Here is a 12,139-nt window from a genome sequence, read left to right as displayed (position 1 = left end):
ATTTCATAATGTAAAGCATGTGTTTTTAAATGGTAAGAAACGTTTTGTGCAATTTAAAGAAAGTAAACATACAACTAATTAAAAAACACATAACAGTATTTTCATTCTGAACACATTAAAGGATTCTGGTCCCAAACAAAAGGTATAGAAAATTATCTTACTTAATCTACCTAAAATGTTCAATAGTTAAACCCTCTGGTATAATGTTTCTGGCTTCATCTCTTCAAAGTTAGTCAGGGGAAGCAGCAATAAAGAAGAGGGACACAATATTAACAGTTTTCATGTGAAAAGAATCCAATATCAGCAAACCAGCTCACACATTTCACACTCTTTTCTGCGGCATAATGGGTGAGTTTACTCCTAATGTCTTGATCTCCTATACTCTTCTGTAATAACTTATCTTTCAATTGTATCTCTCTACCTCGAGGAACACGATTCTTTTGGCCACGTCCTCCTCGCTGTATTTCTCTTGTAGCTGCTGTCGGACCACGGGATCAGCTGAGAACAAAAGACCATCGTCACAGCGATTCCAAACTGGTCCTGAAATGGAGGAGGGATTCAAAAGCTGATCCAGAGCCGCAGAGAAGTCTCCGCTGGTCTTTAACAGGGCTTTGGTCACACTGACTAAGTCCTGAAATAAAAAGAATTAGGGGAGATTAGAAACACCAAACAGAATATAACCAAGAATAAAAGAGTATCTTTCGGATACTTCTACTGCACCACAGTCCTCACATGGTTCGTCTCGTTAATCAGCGCTTTGATTCGCTGCATATCCTCTTCCAACTGGACCTGGGTCAGTGAAAGTGCGGCGTCTTTGTTCATGGTTGGCTGTGGTTTGGACGGAGCGACTGGATTATCACCAATAATGGACTGAGAGCCCTCCTGAGATTCACAGTCAAATATGAACAGGTGGGCCTTGGCGGCCGCATCGATGTCCTCATTGGCCGCAGGTTCAGGGCAGCCTGTCTTGGGTAGGAAGGTGCTGCAGGAGGCCTCGGCCACTTGCATGTTCTCCTGGGGGCTGGGTCCGTGTTCAGGGTTGGACGGCATGGAAACAACATCTGCAGCTGTGTCTGAAGTTGGGCATGGGGGCTCTGTTGAAGTGGGTTGTATCGTGGCCGTTTCAGTCAGGTTTTGGAGATATGGACCTCCATCTTCATCAGACTTATTAGAGATAGAAACATAGGAGTTGAAATATTTAAAGAACTCAGGATTTTTCCATGTGAAAAACATATGGTCCATTGGGTTAAACCAAAAATAATTGGGGTTATATTTGTGGAGGTGAACCTTTGAGCAGATTGTTTTCAGCGGTGAAGCAAAAATAAAATAGCTACTAGAGCTAAAATCTGAAACCTTTTGACAAGCAATTATCTATCCATTTAACATAGTGTCACGACCAGGTGTAAGAGGCAGAGACTCAGGAGCAGAGGAAACAGAGAGAAGGCCAGGTGGAGGACAAAATCAAACAGGTATTTTACTAAACAAAGTCACAAACAAAAATAAGCCGTGCCCCCTTTGCCACGGCGCGATTTTGCGTTTGGTGTGAACACCCTCTTTTCACTCGCGTGAGTAAATTGAAATGGTAAATGCGGCGCGAAAAATTATGTTGCGTTTGGTGTGAACACAGCATAAGATAACGTACAGACATGGGAGACAACAAAGACAATCCTGCAACTGACAAATGAAAGACACAGACTAAATACACAGGGGAAGACAGGGGCACAGATGGAAACAATGTGGGCGAGGCTTTACAATCACACTGGGGAAAGGCACACGAGGAGGGAGGAGTCTGGAATGAGAACAGGTGAAGGGAATAAGCAATCAGGAAACACTGGGAAGACACAAACAGAATACTCAGGGTGTTACACATAGCTATTCTCTGTTGTCTTACCTCACTTCCATCTTCAAACTCTTTCCTAGCCATTTCTAGAATCCCCAACTTTCTCTTTTCTTTCTTCTTCCCTCTTTCCTGTGGCACTGAATTAGACTCTGTATCTGCAAAACAGTGATGAAGGTAGAAACAGATCATCCCACTATGCCTGTGGTTAAACATGTAACTCAAGTCTGTTGCATTAAAGCTTGTAAACATATTAAGATGCCTTCTATGAGATTTGTGCCTCACTCTGATGTAGTTATAACAAACCTGCCTGTGCCGTTTCAGAGACGGCAGCCTGTCCACTCTCCTCCTGTTGATGTTCTGCCACACTCTTTCCTCTGGCTCTCTTAGAAGGCGGCTGGTCTACTGTTGTATCCGTTTGAAGATTGGACTTATCGGCTGATTTAGTTTTCTTTGAGGGCTGAGGAGATAATGATAGTCGCCCTGGAGAATTTGTTGATGATCTGAGTTGTTTGCCATACGGTTCAGGAAATGAAGACATTTCGATCACAAGCTGCCTCTGTGTGGATCGACGCGTTGTTGGTTTGGGGGACGCTTTCTGCTTCTCTTTAGGCTTTTTCTGAGAAGAGGTGTCAGGCCAGGACTCTGGCTCAGCTGGAGGAGAATCCTCTGGCACATTTGTTTTTGGTGTAGAAATGATTGTTTGTGGTTCTTCCATTTCTGGTTCTGCACTCTCAGCTAAAACGGGTTGGGCATCTGTCTGTTGGTCCAAACAAGATCCCTCAGGTTGGGGGGAGTTACATGTTTCAGCTTCTACAGTCTCTACCTGTGTGCTTTCAGCTGGCTGTTTATCTGTCTGTGGGTCCACATGTTGCACTTCCTCTTGTGGAGGGATGGCTGTTTGAGCTTCGACAATTTCTGTTTCTGTGCTTTCAGTTGGAGTGGACTGGGCAGCTATCTGTGGAGACACCAAATTTGTCGTGTCAAGTTCTAATGTGTTTACATGATTATCATGCTACTTAGAAAATGAAAGCAACAGATTTGATATATTTTGTTTGGTGCCACCCAGTGGTAGTATTAAAAAATACACTTGATTGACATCAAGATAATATTAATATGGCAAGATCATGCCATATTAATGGTATCTTGATTGACTTTTTACTGTATAATTGTTCATATCTTAATAGCCAACATCTGAAACACGACTTGGATAACCTGCATATGGTGGCATGTCTAGTAAAAGCTAAATAACATAAATCCACTGCTAATAACTCCATGGTTTCCCTGGTATTACTTGGACATACTGATTGCTGGTACCATGGTGTCTTGTATTTTGTGCACATGTACATACATTCCAGGCACATAATACAATCCAATAAAAATATTATTGTCGCAAAATATGGAAGCAAATAAATACGTCTCCTGCCAACAAAAACCTGACCATCATAAGCTTCACAAATAGTGAATTATTGCAGGATTATGGTTTGGAACTGGTTTAGAGGAGATTGTACAGTTGCACTATTACCATCTGTGCCGCTCAACAGAGAAATATATGACAAAATACCTTTCAGGTAAATTACCGTGGTCTCGCTCTCTGCTGCCTTGGTGTCTTCCTCTGTTGTTGCCACCTCCACAACCTCTGACTGTCTCTTTGCCAGTAGCACTCGGTAATGTTTTTTCATTCCCTGCCAGCTGTGAGTCGTCACGTGCTGCTTCTCCATCTCTTGCCAAAGCCGGTTTCCCCCAGTTTCTGTCATGTGCTTGCTGACATAAGTCAAAATGGCAGCATCCTCTTCAGCGGTGTAGGCAACCCTGCCTAATAAAAATGAAAGAATGACAGAAACTATAAACAGCAGTAGATTTAAACAGAGTAACATTGAATCCCAATTTAATAATACATTATACGGCTAATACAACAGCTTTTTCTAACAGCTATTTTTTCAACTTTAATTAATGTTAGGGCTTTTCATCATACCTCCTGAGAGTCCAGTTGAGATCTCTTTGTTATTGTTGAGTCTAGCAGACTGTCTCGGGACCACTTCAGGATGTAACCTGTAGTCCTCTAAATTCAGCTGTTCATCCTTCTCAATACAGTCAAGAATGTACTGGGTGGACACGAACCTGAGAAAACAGCCACTTCATTTTGGTGCTCTGAATATTTTGTAAGTTACTTACACAGTAACAACATTTGCTAAATCATTTAGCGGATCACATACATCTACATGGCAATTCTTCAGCTCACTATGCCAAAAACTTAAAAATGCTGTGTCATTAAATAATATGAATAGAACATAATATAGTAAAACATTTGAATATACAGTACGGTATATAACATCTTCCCAGTAACAGTATTAAAATTCCCACTAACAGAGCAAAATGCGGTGTAATTGTCTAATACAGGTAGGCATTATTTGAATGAGCCTTACTGGCAGTGCACAAACCGCAGCTACTGTATGAGACAAACTGTGCAAAGCTTAGGTGTATCTAATTTACAGCTATTATTTGTAATAATTGAGTTGTAAACATGAATGTGTGGAGAAGACTAGCGTTAAATGACTTTGGAACGACCTACCTAAGGAGATGAGGCTTGCAGAATCAATAACTTCTTAAAAAACACTTCTTAAAACCTATTTTTATAGAATTGCTTTTCAGTGATGCCGTCCTTTTGTCCTTTTATGCAGTTCTTTTGTTCCCCTGTTTTTGTTTGTTTGTTTTATTTATTTATTAGTTTATTTTCTATTCCATTTACTCTTTTTGGTTATTTGTTTGGTTTTGTATTATGCATTGCCTTTATGGTATGGTCATTTTTTGTTTATCGGTATTGACGTCATGTATGACTATGCTTTGCTTCTCTGTAGAGCACTTTGTGAACTTTGTCTTTAAAAGGTGCTATATAAATAAAGTTAATATCAAATGTCAAAACATGACAGATAAACGTGGCTGAAAAGAACCATGAAAACCACACAAAAGCTGTGCATGGTTTCATTTAATCAACTGAATAGGCGACTTTCACATGGCGTCCCAATCCAGTACCTACCATTGAGCACTGGATTCAGGAATAATGCCTCTTTCCTCTGGTTCTATCAGCAGGATCGCTCCTGGCTGCTGCACATTGCACAACACCCCGGCCCCAGCTGTGATGAGCGGCTGGAGCTTGCGTTTGACAGGACCCGGTCGCAGGAAGAAAGCCATGGGCTCACCGTCCACGGTCATGAACAGAACTGGGGAGATGCTAGGTTTGACAGCATCCTGCTTTTTGGAAGCATCCTGCTTTTTGGACTTCATGGTCAACATGTCTCACCTGATGGAGGAGAGGGGATTATAGAGAAGACCGCATCAAATATTAAATATCAACCGTAGTGTTACGTTATAATGCAACTAACGTTATGAGAGTACCAAGCAAAAAGTCTTAAGTCCTATGAGCAGCTGGAGGTTTACGTTGATTACTGTAACTAAGCTAAGTCCCGGTTAGCATGATTAGCTTTAACGTAGCCCGTTTAAGTTTGGAGAGAGTTGAAGCCTAATTATGACATCAAGTGATAAACGTTGCATACAACTTAAACATTGCTTGTAGTAGATATTAGACTATGAACTTGCCATGCAGCGTTCATGGATGTACAAAGACTCGCGTTAGTTTGTTTACGTCCTCAGTGGGCCGTTCCCGCCGCGTCGAAAATACAAAACATAGCCTACTTCCGGGTTTTCTTCTTCGCCGACGGAGTGCACAAAGTTACTGCCGCATTACCACCCCCACTGTTTGTACCCACAATTTACCAAATTTTTGTTTTACCAAAAACATTGCATTAATTATGGAAGCCCGTTTCCGCCACACAAAAAAAAGGGATGAAAAAAAAAGAAATCTCATAATTATGAGATAATAAAGTCGAAATTATGAGATAAAGTCATAATAATGAGATAAAAAGTCATAATAATGAGATAAAAAGTCATAATGAGATAAAAAATCATAATAATGAGATAAAAAGAAATTATGAGATAGTAAGTGCGCATGCGCTTCAGTGACGTTGGCTTTTCTCCTTCCTGTTATCTGTGCTGTCTTCACAAGTCTCTTCATCCCCTCGCCGGTCTAACCATGCAAACGATATGTAAGCGTCACTGTTGACGTTTTAGCTCAACAAATAATAGCATTGCTATTAATGTAGCTGTTGCATGTGTTTCTCAAAGAGGCTACCGGTACGACAGCCCTTTAATCAAGATGATCACAGCCGTGGTGTCCTACTACCTATGGGGTGGCTGGGTCATGAGCGTGGCGGAGAGAGTGAGGTGGCATGTGTTGCTGCCTGTGCAGATTTACCGGGAGCGGACACTGAAGGACGTTAAGAAAACGTTTAACGGTGTTGTTGACTGTTGTTGGCGGAGTCTACGGCCCACAATAGCATGTGTTCTGTCCCCGAATAAACCACACAATGAGCAAGATCACGTCTCGTAGCTTTCCTGACCAAGGGTCGCTACAATATGCTTGAGACTCACTGTTGTTCTTCATTCTCTAAACGGTATTATGTTAACACACTTCACCGCAAAGCGCCTGTCTAAACGACAGAAGACGACTCGGTGCGTTACCTTTCAACATACTGCATTAGTGTTAGCTAGGATGATTCACAGCTACACAGGTCATGAGACCTTCACTGACCTCCTGTACTCAGTAATTGTAATAACCGATATTAACTAGAACTTCTTCCTGTAAACACTTCCTGCATGCAGCCCCTTAGTGTACGGAGGTAGAGATTGTTTTCACCCTGTGGACCTGGAGAAGGTTCAAGTCTGCCTTGAAGAGTGTGTGTTTAAGGATTCCCTATGTGATGAAGATATGTTCCATATCTGAGTGGACCTAATGTCAGAGTATAATCTAAAATTAACAGAAGGTCAGTGAAGGTCTCATGACCTTTGTAGCCGTGAGCTGCCTGTGGCGAGTTACCGGGAGCGGAGTTTGAGGGACGTTAAGACAACGTTTAACGGTGTTGACTGTTATTGGCGGAGGCTGCGGCCTACAGTAGCCTGTGTACTGTCCCCAAATAAACCACACAATGAGCAAGATAACGTATCGTAGCTTTCCTGCTTTTACCGGTAGCCTCTTTGAGAAACACATGCAACAGCTACATTAATAGCAATGCTATTATTTGTTGAGCTAAAACGTCAACAGTGACGTTTGCATGGTTAGACCGGCGAGGGGATGAAGAGACTTGTGAAGACAGCGCAGATAACAGGAAGGAGAAAAGCCAACGTCACTGAAGCGCATGCGCACTTACTATCTCATAATTTCGACTTTTTATCTCATTATTATGACTTTTTATCTCATAATTTCGACTTTATTATCTCATTATTATGACTTTTTATCTCATAATTATGACTTTTTATCTCATAATTTCGACTTTATTATCTCATTATTATGACTTTTTATCTCATTATTATGACTTTTTATCTCATAATTATGACTTTTTATCTCATAATTTCGACTTTATTATCTCATTATTATGACTTTTTATCTCATAATTATGACTTTCTATCTCATAATTATAACTTTTTATCTCATTATTATGACTTTTTATCTCATAAACGGGCTTCCATAGAACGGGCTTCCATAATTAATACATGTCCTCAACTATTACCTCACTAATAGATGCAGAGGCACAATTTATGTTATTGCCCTGTTGCTTTTCAAACTTATTTGACACTTGTGTGAGGCTATTTTTTTACCTTATTTGTTCAAGCCTGTCTGGTAAATATATGGATACACAGGTCAGTGACTCTGCAATAGTACAGAGCACTAAGTGTATAGACATTTAGAGTGAAAGAGATGCATGTTTCCAGATTACCTGAAATGAAACCTACACATATACCCTCCCGGAGAGGAACCAGAGTTTAAAAAAAGATGTAAAGTAATCACTTTAAATCAAAGACTCTGCTCCAATATGGTGTGAAATGACCTTATTCATTTGAACTTGTCATAGTAGGACTAATAATATAGCATTCATGGCGGCCATGTTCTATATAATTGCTCCAGTAAGCCATGATTATGAGCCACAAAACCTGAACCCTAAATTTAGCTAACTTTGATTTTATTTTTTACAATTGGGCCTTTTTTTTACACATCAAAATCTCTTCTGTGCTATTGCTTTGAATAATTAATCTGAAATGATGAAACTGGCTTTTCCTCTAAATTGCTATACTCCTCTGGGTTGCAGAACTTGCATATATCAAAGTCCTGGACTTTTAAATAGATGACATTTGCCCTCTCATAATGTCAAATAAACTTGACTATACTAAAAGCGAATAGCATTGATAATATTGGATGGCCTTCTTCTCTTGGAAAAGTATCTGTCAAGTGAATTGCTAAAATATGGCTTAAAACTGGTCTGGAAATATTACAATTAGTTTTCACATTCAGAATACAATGTGTAAATTCACAATAATGTAAGCAACAAGTTTATTTGCAGCCAGCGTAACGGCTGTACAGTCGGGACCACACACAGTCAGAGGTGATGCTATGAACAGTGGACTGCCAACAACCGAGCTGAGTTGTGAGTTTCCTCCAGGAGAGAAAATATTATATCTCCAGAATCAAACACATAAACACTGACAGTCCAGTGGGAGATATTGTTTCTGTTCAGTTGATTGTCCCCCTGAGGCAGCTGTGTGTGGAAGACATGATCGATGACTGCTGCACTGATTTCAACACCTCATTACAAAAAACCATTGCGGTCACAAAAAGATAAACCCGGTGTTCTCTTCTATTAGCAGGGAATCAGCAAAAAAGTGTTGCACAAAATCGATGACATGCGCACATAGCTTGTATTGTTTTTGGATGTTCTGAAGTCTTATACAAACAACACTGATTGATGGACATTGTTAACCAAAACACTGATTCTCAAAGACAGGAAAGCAATAACTCCATTTTGTCTCAATGTTTTGCTGCACAAATATATTCACATGCAGAAAACAAAGAAAAAACCACTGTCTCTATGATTTTGGCACTTCACTGCTACACCTTGCCGCAAAGTGAATGTTGTTAAGTCTCCTTAATACTACTTTGTGTTAAAGGAATAACGGCACCGTATTGTAAATATATTCTCTTAAAAAAAAGAAGTGCACTACAGATTAGCTCACCAATGCTGCTCCTGCACTCATAATGCAGTTATGTTTTATTCTCTGAATTTCAAATATAGCACCTTTACATTTTTGTTGTTTTTGTATGTGTTTTTAAATGTGTCTGTAAACTAAAAAGGCTACTGATATTTCAATGGTTAATTTTGATTTGATCCTGTGTTTATCTAAATCTCTCTAAAAGGCCAAAAGTGATTACAAAAGTTTATTCGCTTTTGGCCAGGTTTAACTGGCCACCTGGCCAGATTTACCTCGCTTTTGGCAAGTTAAACCTGGACTCTTCTCAAAGCGAGTAATATTGTGAGGAAAGTCCTCACAATATTACTCGCTTTGAGAAGAGTCCAGGTTTAACTTGTTTTTCGTTTAGTGAAGGAATAAAGGAAGGAATTGGGCTGGCCTGTATCACTTCACTGGCCTTGCCTCCTTCACAGTTCTGACAGCTACATTATTTGTATTGGCCTCTATTGTTCCTCTCCCTCTTCGACTCAACCAGCTGAAACAATACAACAACCACCAAGTTGCTGCCACTCCTCCAAGTCAATGCATGTTTGTGGAAAATCTGTAAATATTGATGTGCAAATATTCACTCCTGCAAGCTGATTGTGATCCATCCTCAACCTGAACTTCTGGCCTGAATCAACCAACTCGTTTCTCAACCGTCATCACACATCAGGACTGTGTTCATATCAGTTAATTTCAGAAAGAGGATGTGAGACAAGGTCACCACAGCGTAACACAGTGCGGTTTGGTTTGGCTCAGGCAGAGGAAAATGTCCCAACTGTGAGGCTCAGTATTGTGTCCCTCCTGTAGAGGGAGATGTTATACTACTTTACAAAACACCAGGGCTGTCTGTCAAGCAAAGTATTATTGATCACTTTAGTCCAGGATAATGGATTAATCTTCTTACTGTATCCCAGATGAAGTGATTTGTAAACAGTGTGCAGTCAAGTGCATCTATTTGCAGAGTTAGCATTTGGAAACAGACTTTATAACTGATGCTTCTGGAGACGATCAAGACTCCAGTTCCAGTGTGTTTTCAGCCTTGTGCCTGGCATGTTGTGATACTCCCTTTTGATGTGTTGCTTTGGTGGAACCAGGCTAAGGGGACGCGGGTCACTCTGAACTACTGGAAGGCTTCAGTTTAATTATAGCCATTTAGAGCATCATTGCTACTGATGATAGCCAGACTAAAACAAAATAGATTAAGCTTTGTGTCTCTTTACTCTAGAGCCTGGGAGTGAACTAGTGAATCTTTAGTCAATGTTTATCCATCTTGTCAGCTGCCACACTCTTCCTGAATAAACACATTTTAGCCATTCTTTCCAGGTTTAAACTTTGGGCAGCGTTAGATGTGAAGATTGATGCCACTCTCACATTTGTCCTTTAAATATGAGTCTGGAGACAGTCGCCGGTTAGCTTAGCCTAAAGACAGCAATCAGGGGTTAAGAGTCTTGCTCAAGGACACAACGACTTGGACTGGCAGGGCCGGGGCCCGAACCACCAACACTGATTGAAGGATGGGCGTGCTAACCACTTAGCCACAGTCACCCATGTTTACATACTAAATGCTAAACTAAGCTAACTAAGAATTACTGAGAGACTAAATATAAAAACTCTTTCAGTTGACAGAACAAATGAGGAATGATGTGCAGCATGTTCAACAGCAATTACCTCATTTTAGTCACATAACAGAACAGCTTGAGTCAGGTCACATTGCAACACATGTCCTTTCAAATGTCAATTACTGGTGTCAAAGAGTGAATGAGAGAATCACTTGGAAAAAATCCACCTGACAAAAGTAACGTGATCCTTTGTGAATCATGCAGTTCACACAATGTCTAAAAAATGTTGGTGGGCGGAAGAAATGTGGTGACGTCACAAGACGTAACAAAAACATTTCTACAGTGTACAGAAGAAAAAGAAGAAACATCTTTAAGTGTAGTTTTGATTTAATACTGAAAGGCGTGTAAAATGTGGTGAATTGATGCAAGCTTTGCATAGAGCTCTACTTACATGTTCAAATTGTACATTTCACACTTCCTGTACCTTATGTATTTATGAAAACTTACTTTATACCATAGGCATTATTATTGAAGGATTAGAGAAATAAAGAAGACACTTTCATTTTTTCATTCCACTGAATAATACACAATGATGCTCAATAATGATGATCAGCAATGATGATCTATAGAGATCATCATTGAAATGCAAAAAATCTGGTGCATTGAGTCACACTCATTTCTTGGAATTTTTTCTTTTAGAGTTCACAAGTGCCATTACATAAATTCCTGAGGTATTTTCTATACAAACACCAGATTAAACACAACTATTTCCCGACAGCTATATTCGTTATACAGCGGCAGGTGTATCGCTTCAGAAACGAGGCTTGTTTAAGGACCCACTCACACACACACATATCAGGTGTCACACCCTGGTGGGAGTAAAATTCCTTTCTGATACTAAAACAAAAGAGACTAAAAAAGCGAAGCTGCTGTTTCTTAAGGAACTCAAACAAAAACACAACTTCCTTGTGTAAATCACAGTCGCTATCTTTGGACTTGGCTCTGTGCAGACGGACAACTGCAGAAATATACTTTATGAAAATTACTTGGCAGATTTACTCAGGAATCTTGGCAAGGCTTGGTCTGCAGAGACCGACCGTAACAAAGTGAGGATATGCTGACTCGACAAAAAGAACACATTTAATTACCATCATCATCAACCGTCCAAGGGGACTATCCGGGTTAGAGCCAGAAATCCCCCCCCATCATCTGCCAACTCAAAGACTTATTTTTAGGGGCCATCTTCTCCTTAATCTGCTACAGTCTCACGGCCTAGCTTCCTCCGTGTCTCATAATGTCTCCTTTTTACAGCTCACATATTCCTCTTATTCCTCATCAGATCTTATAGTTACCATTGACTTTGTTTGTCCTGACAACCTGAGAAAAAGACCCCATCAGATACATAAAAAAAGAGAAAGACAAGGAGACCCATTACACCTCCTTGCTGCCCTGAGACGTCTTTTAGACTTGTGCCCGCTCCCATTTCAAGACAATTTAATTCTCAAGTTTCACATCAATTTGAATGAGGAGCAGAAGTAGGTATAATGTGGCGTGTGAAAGTCAAGGGAAGATACATTTGATTGTTTATCTTCAACTTATTTGTGCCCACAAGCTTGCCGAA

General features: G+C 40.2%; 1 protein-coding gene across 1 annotated transcript; it reads right to left on the bottom strand.

The window, feature by feature from the left end:
* Nucleotides 1-6: 6 nt before the first annotated feature.
* On the bottom strand, nucleotides 7-5,122 carry terf2ip (telomeric repeat binding factor 2, interacting protein; the record flags this gene model as incomplete). The annotated part of the gene is made up of 7 exons (XM_079218294.1): nucleotides 7-631; nucleotides 733-1,164; nucleotides 1,892-1,995; nucleotides 2,144-2,795; nucleotides 3,418-3,653; nucleotides 3,813-3,958; nucleotides 4,875-5,122. 7 exons carry the CDS (start codon nucleotides 5,120-5,122, stop codon nucleotides 404-406), a joined length of 2,046 nt encoding a protein of 681 aa, XP_079074420.1. The 3' UTR covers nucleotides 7-403.
* Between the last annotated feature and the right edge of the window lie 7,017 nt (nucleotides 5,123-12,139).

The sequence above is a fragment of the Taurulus bubalis genome (genome assembly GCF_910589615.1).
Source record: "Taurulus bubalis genome assembly, chromosome: 5".
Lineage (NCBI taxonomy): Eukaryota > Metazoa > Chordata > Actinopteri > Perciformes > Cottidae > Taurulus > Taurulus bubalis.
This window is presented reverse-complemented; position numbering and strand designations above follow the sequence as displayed.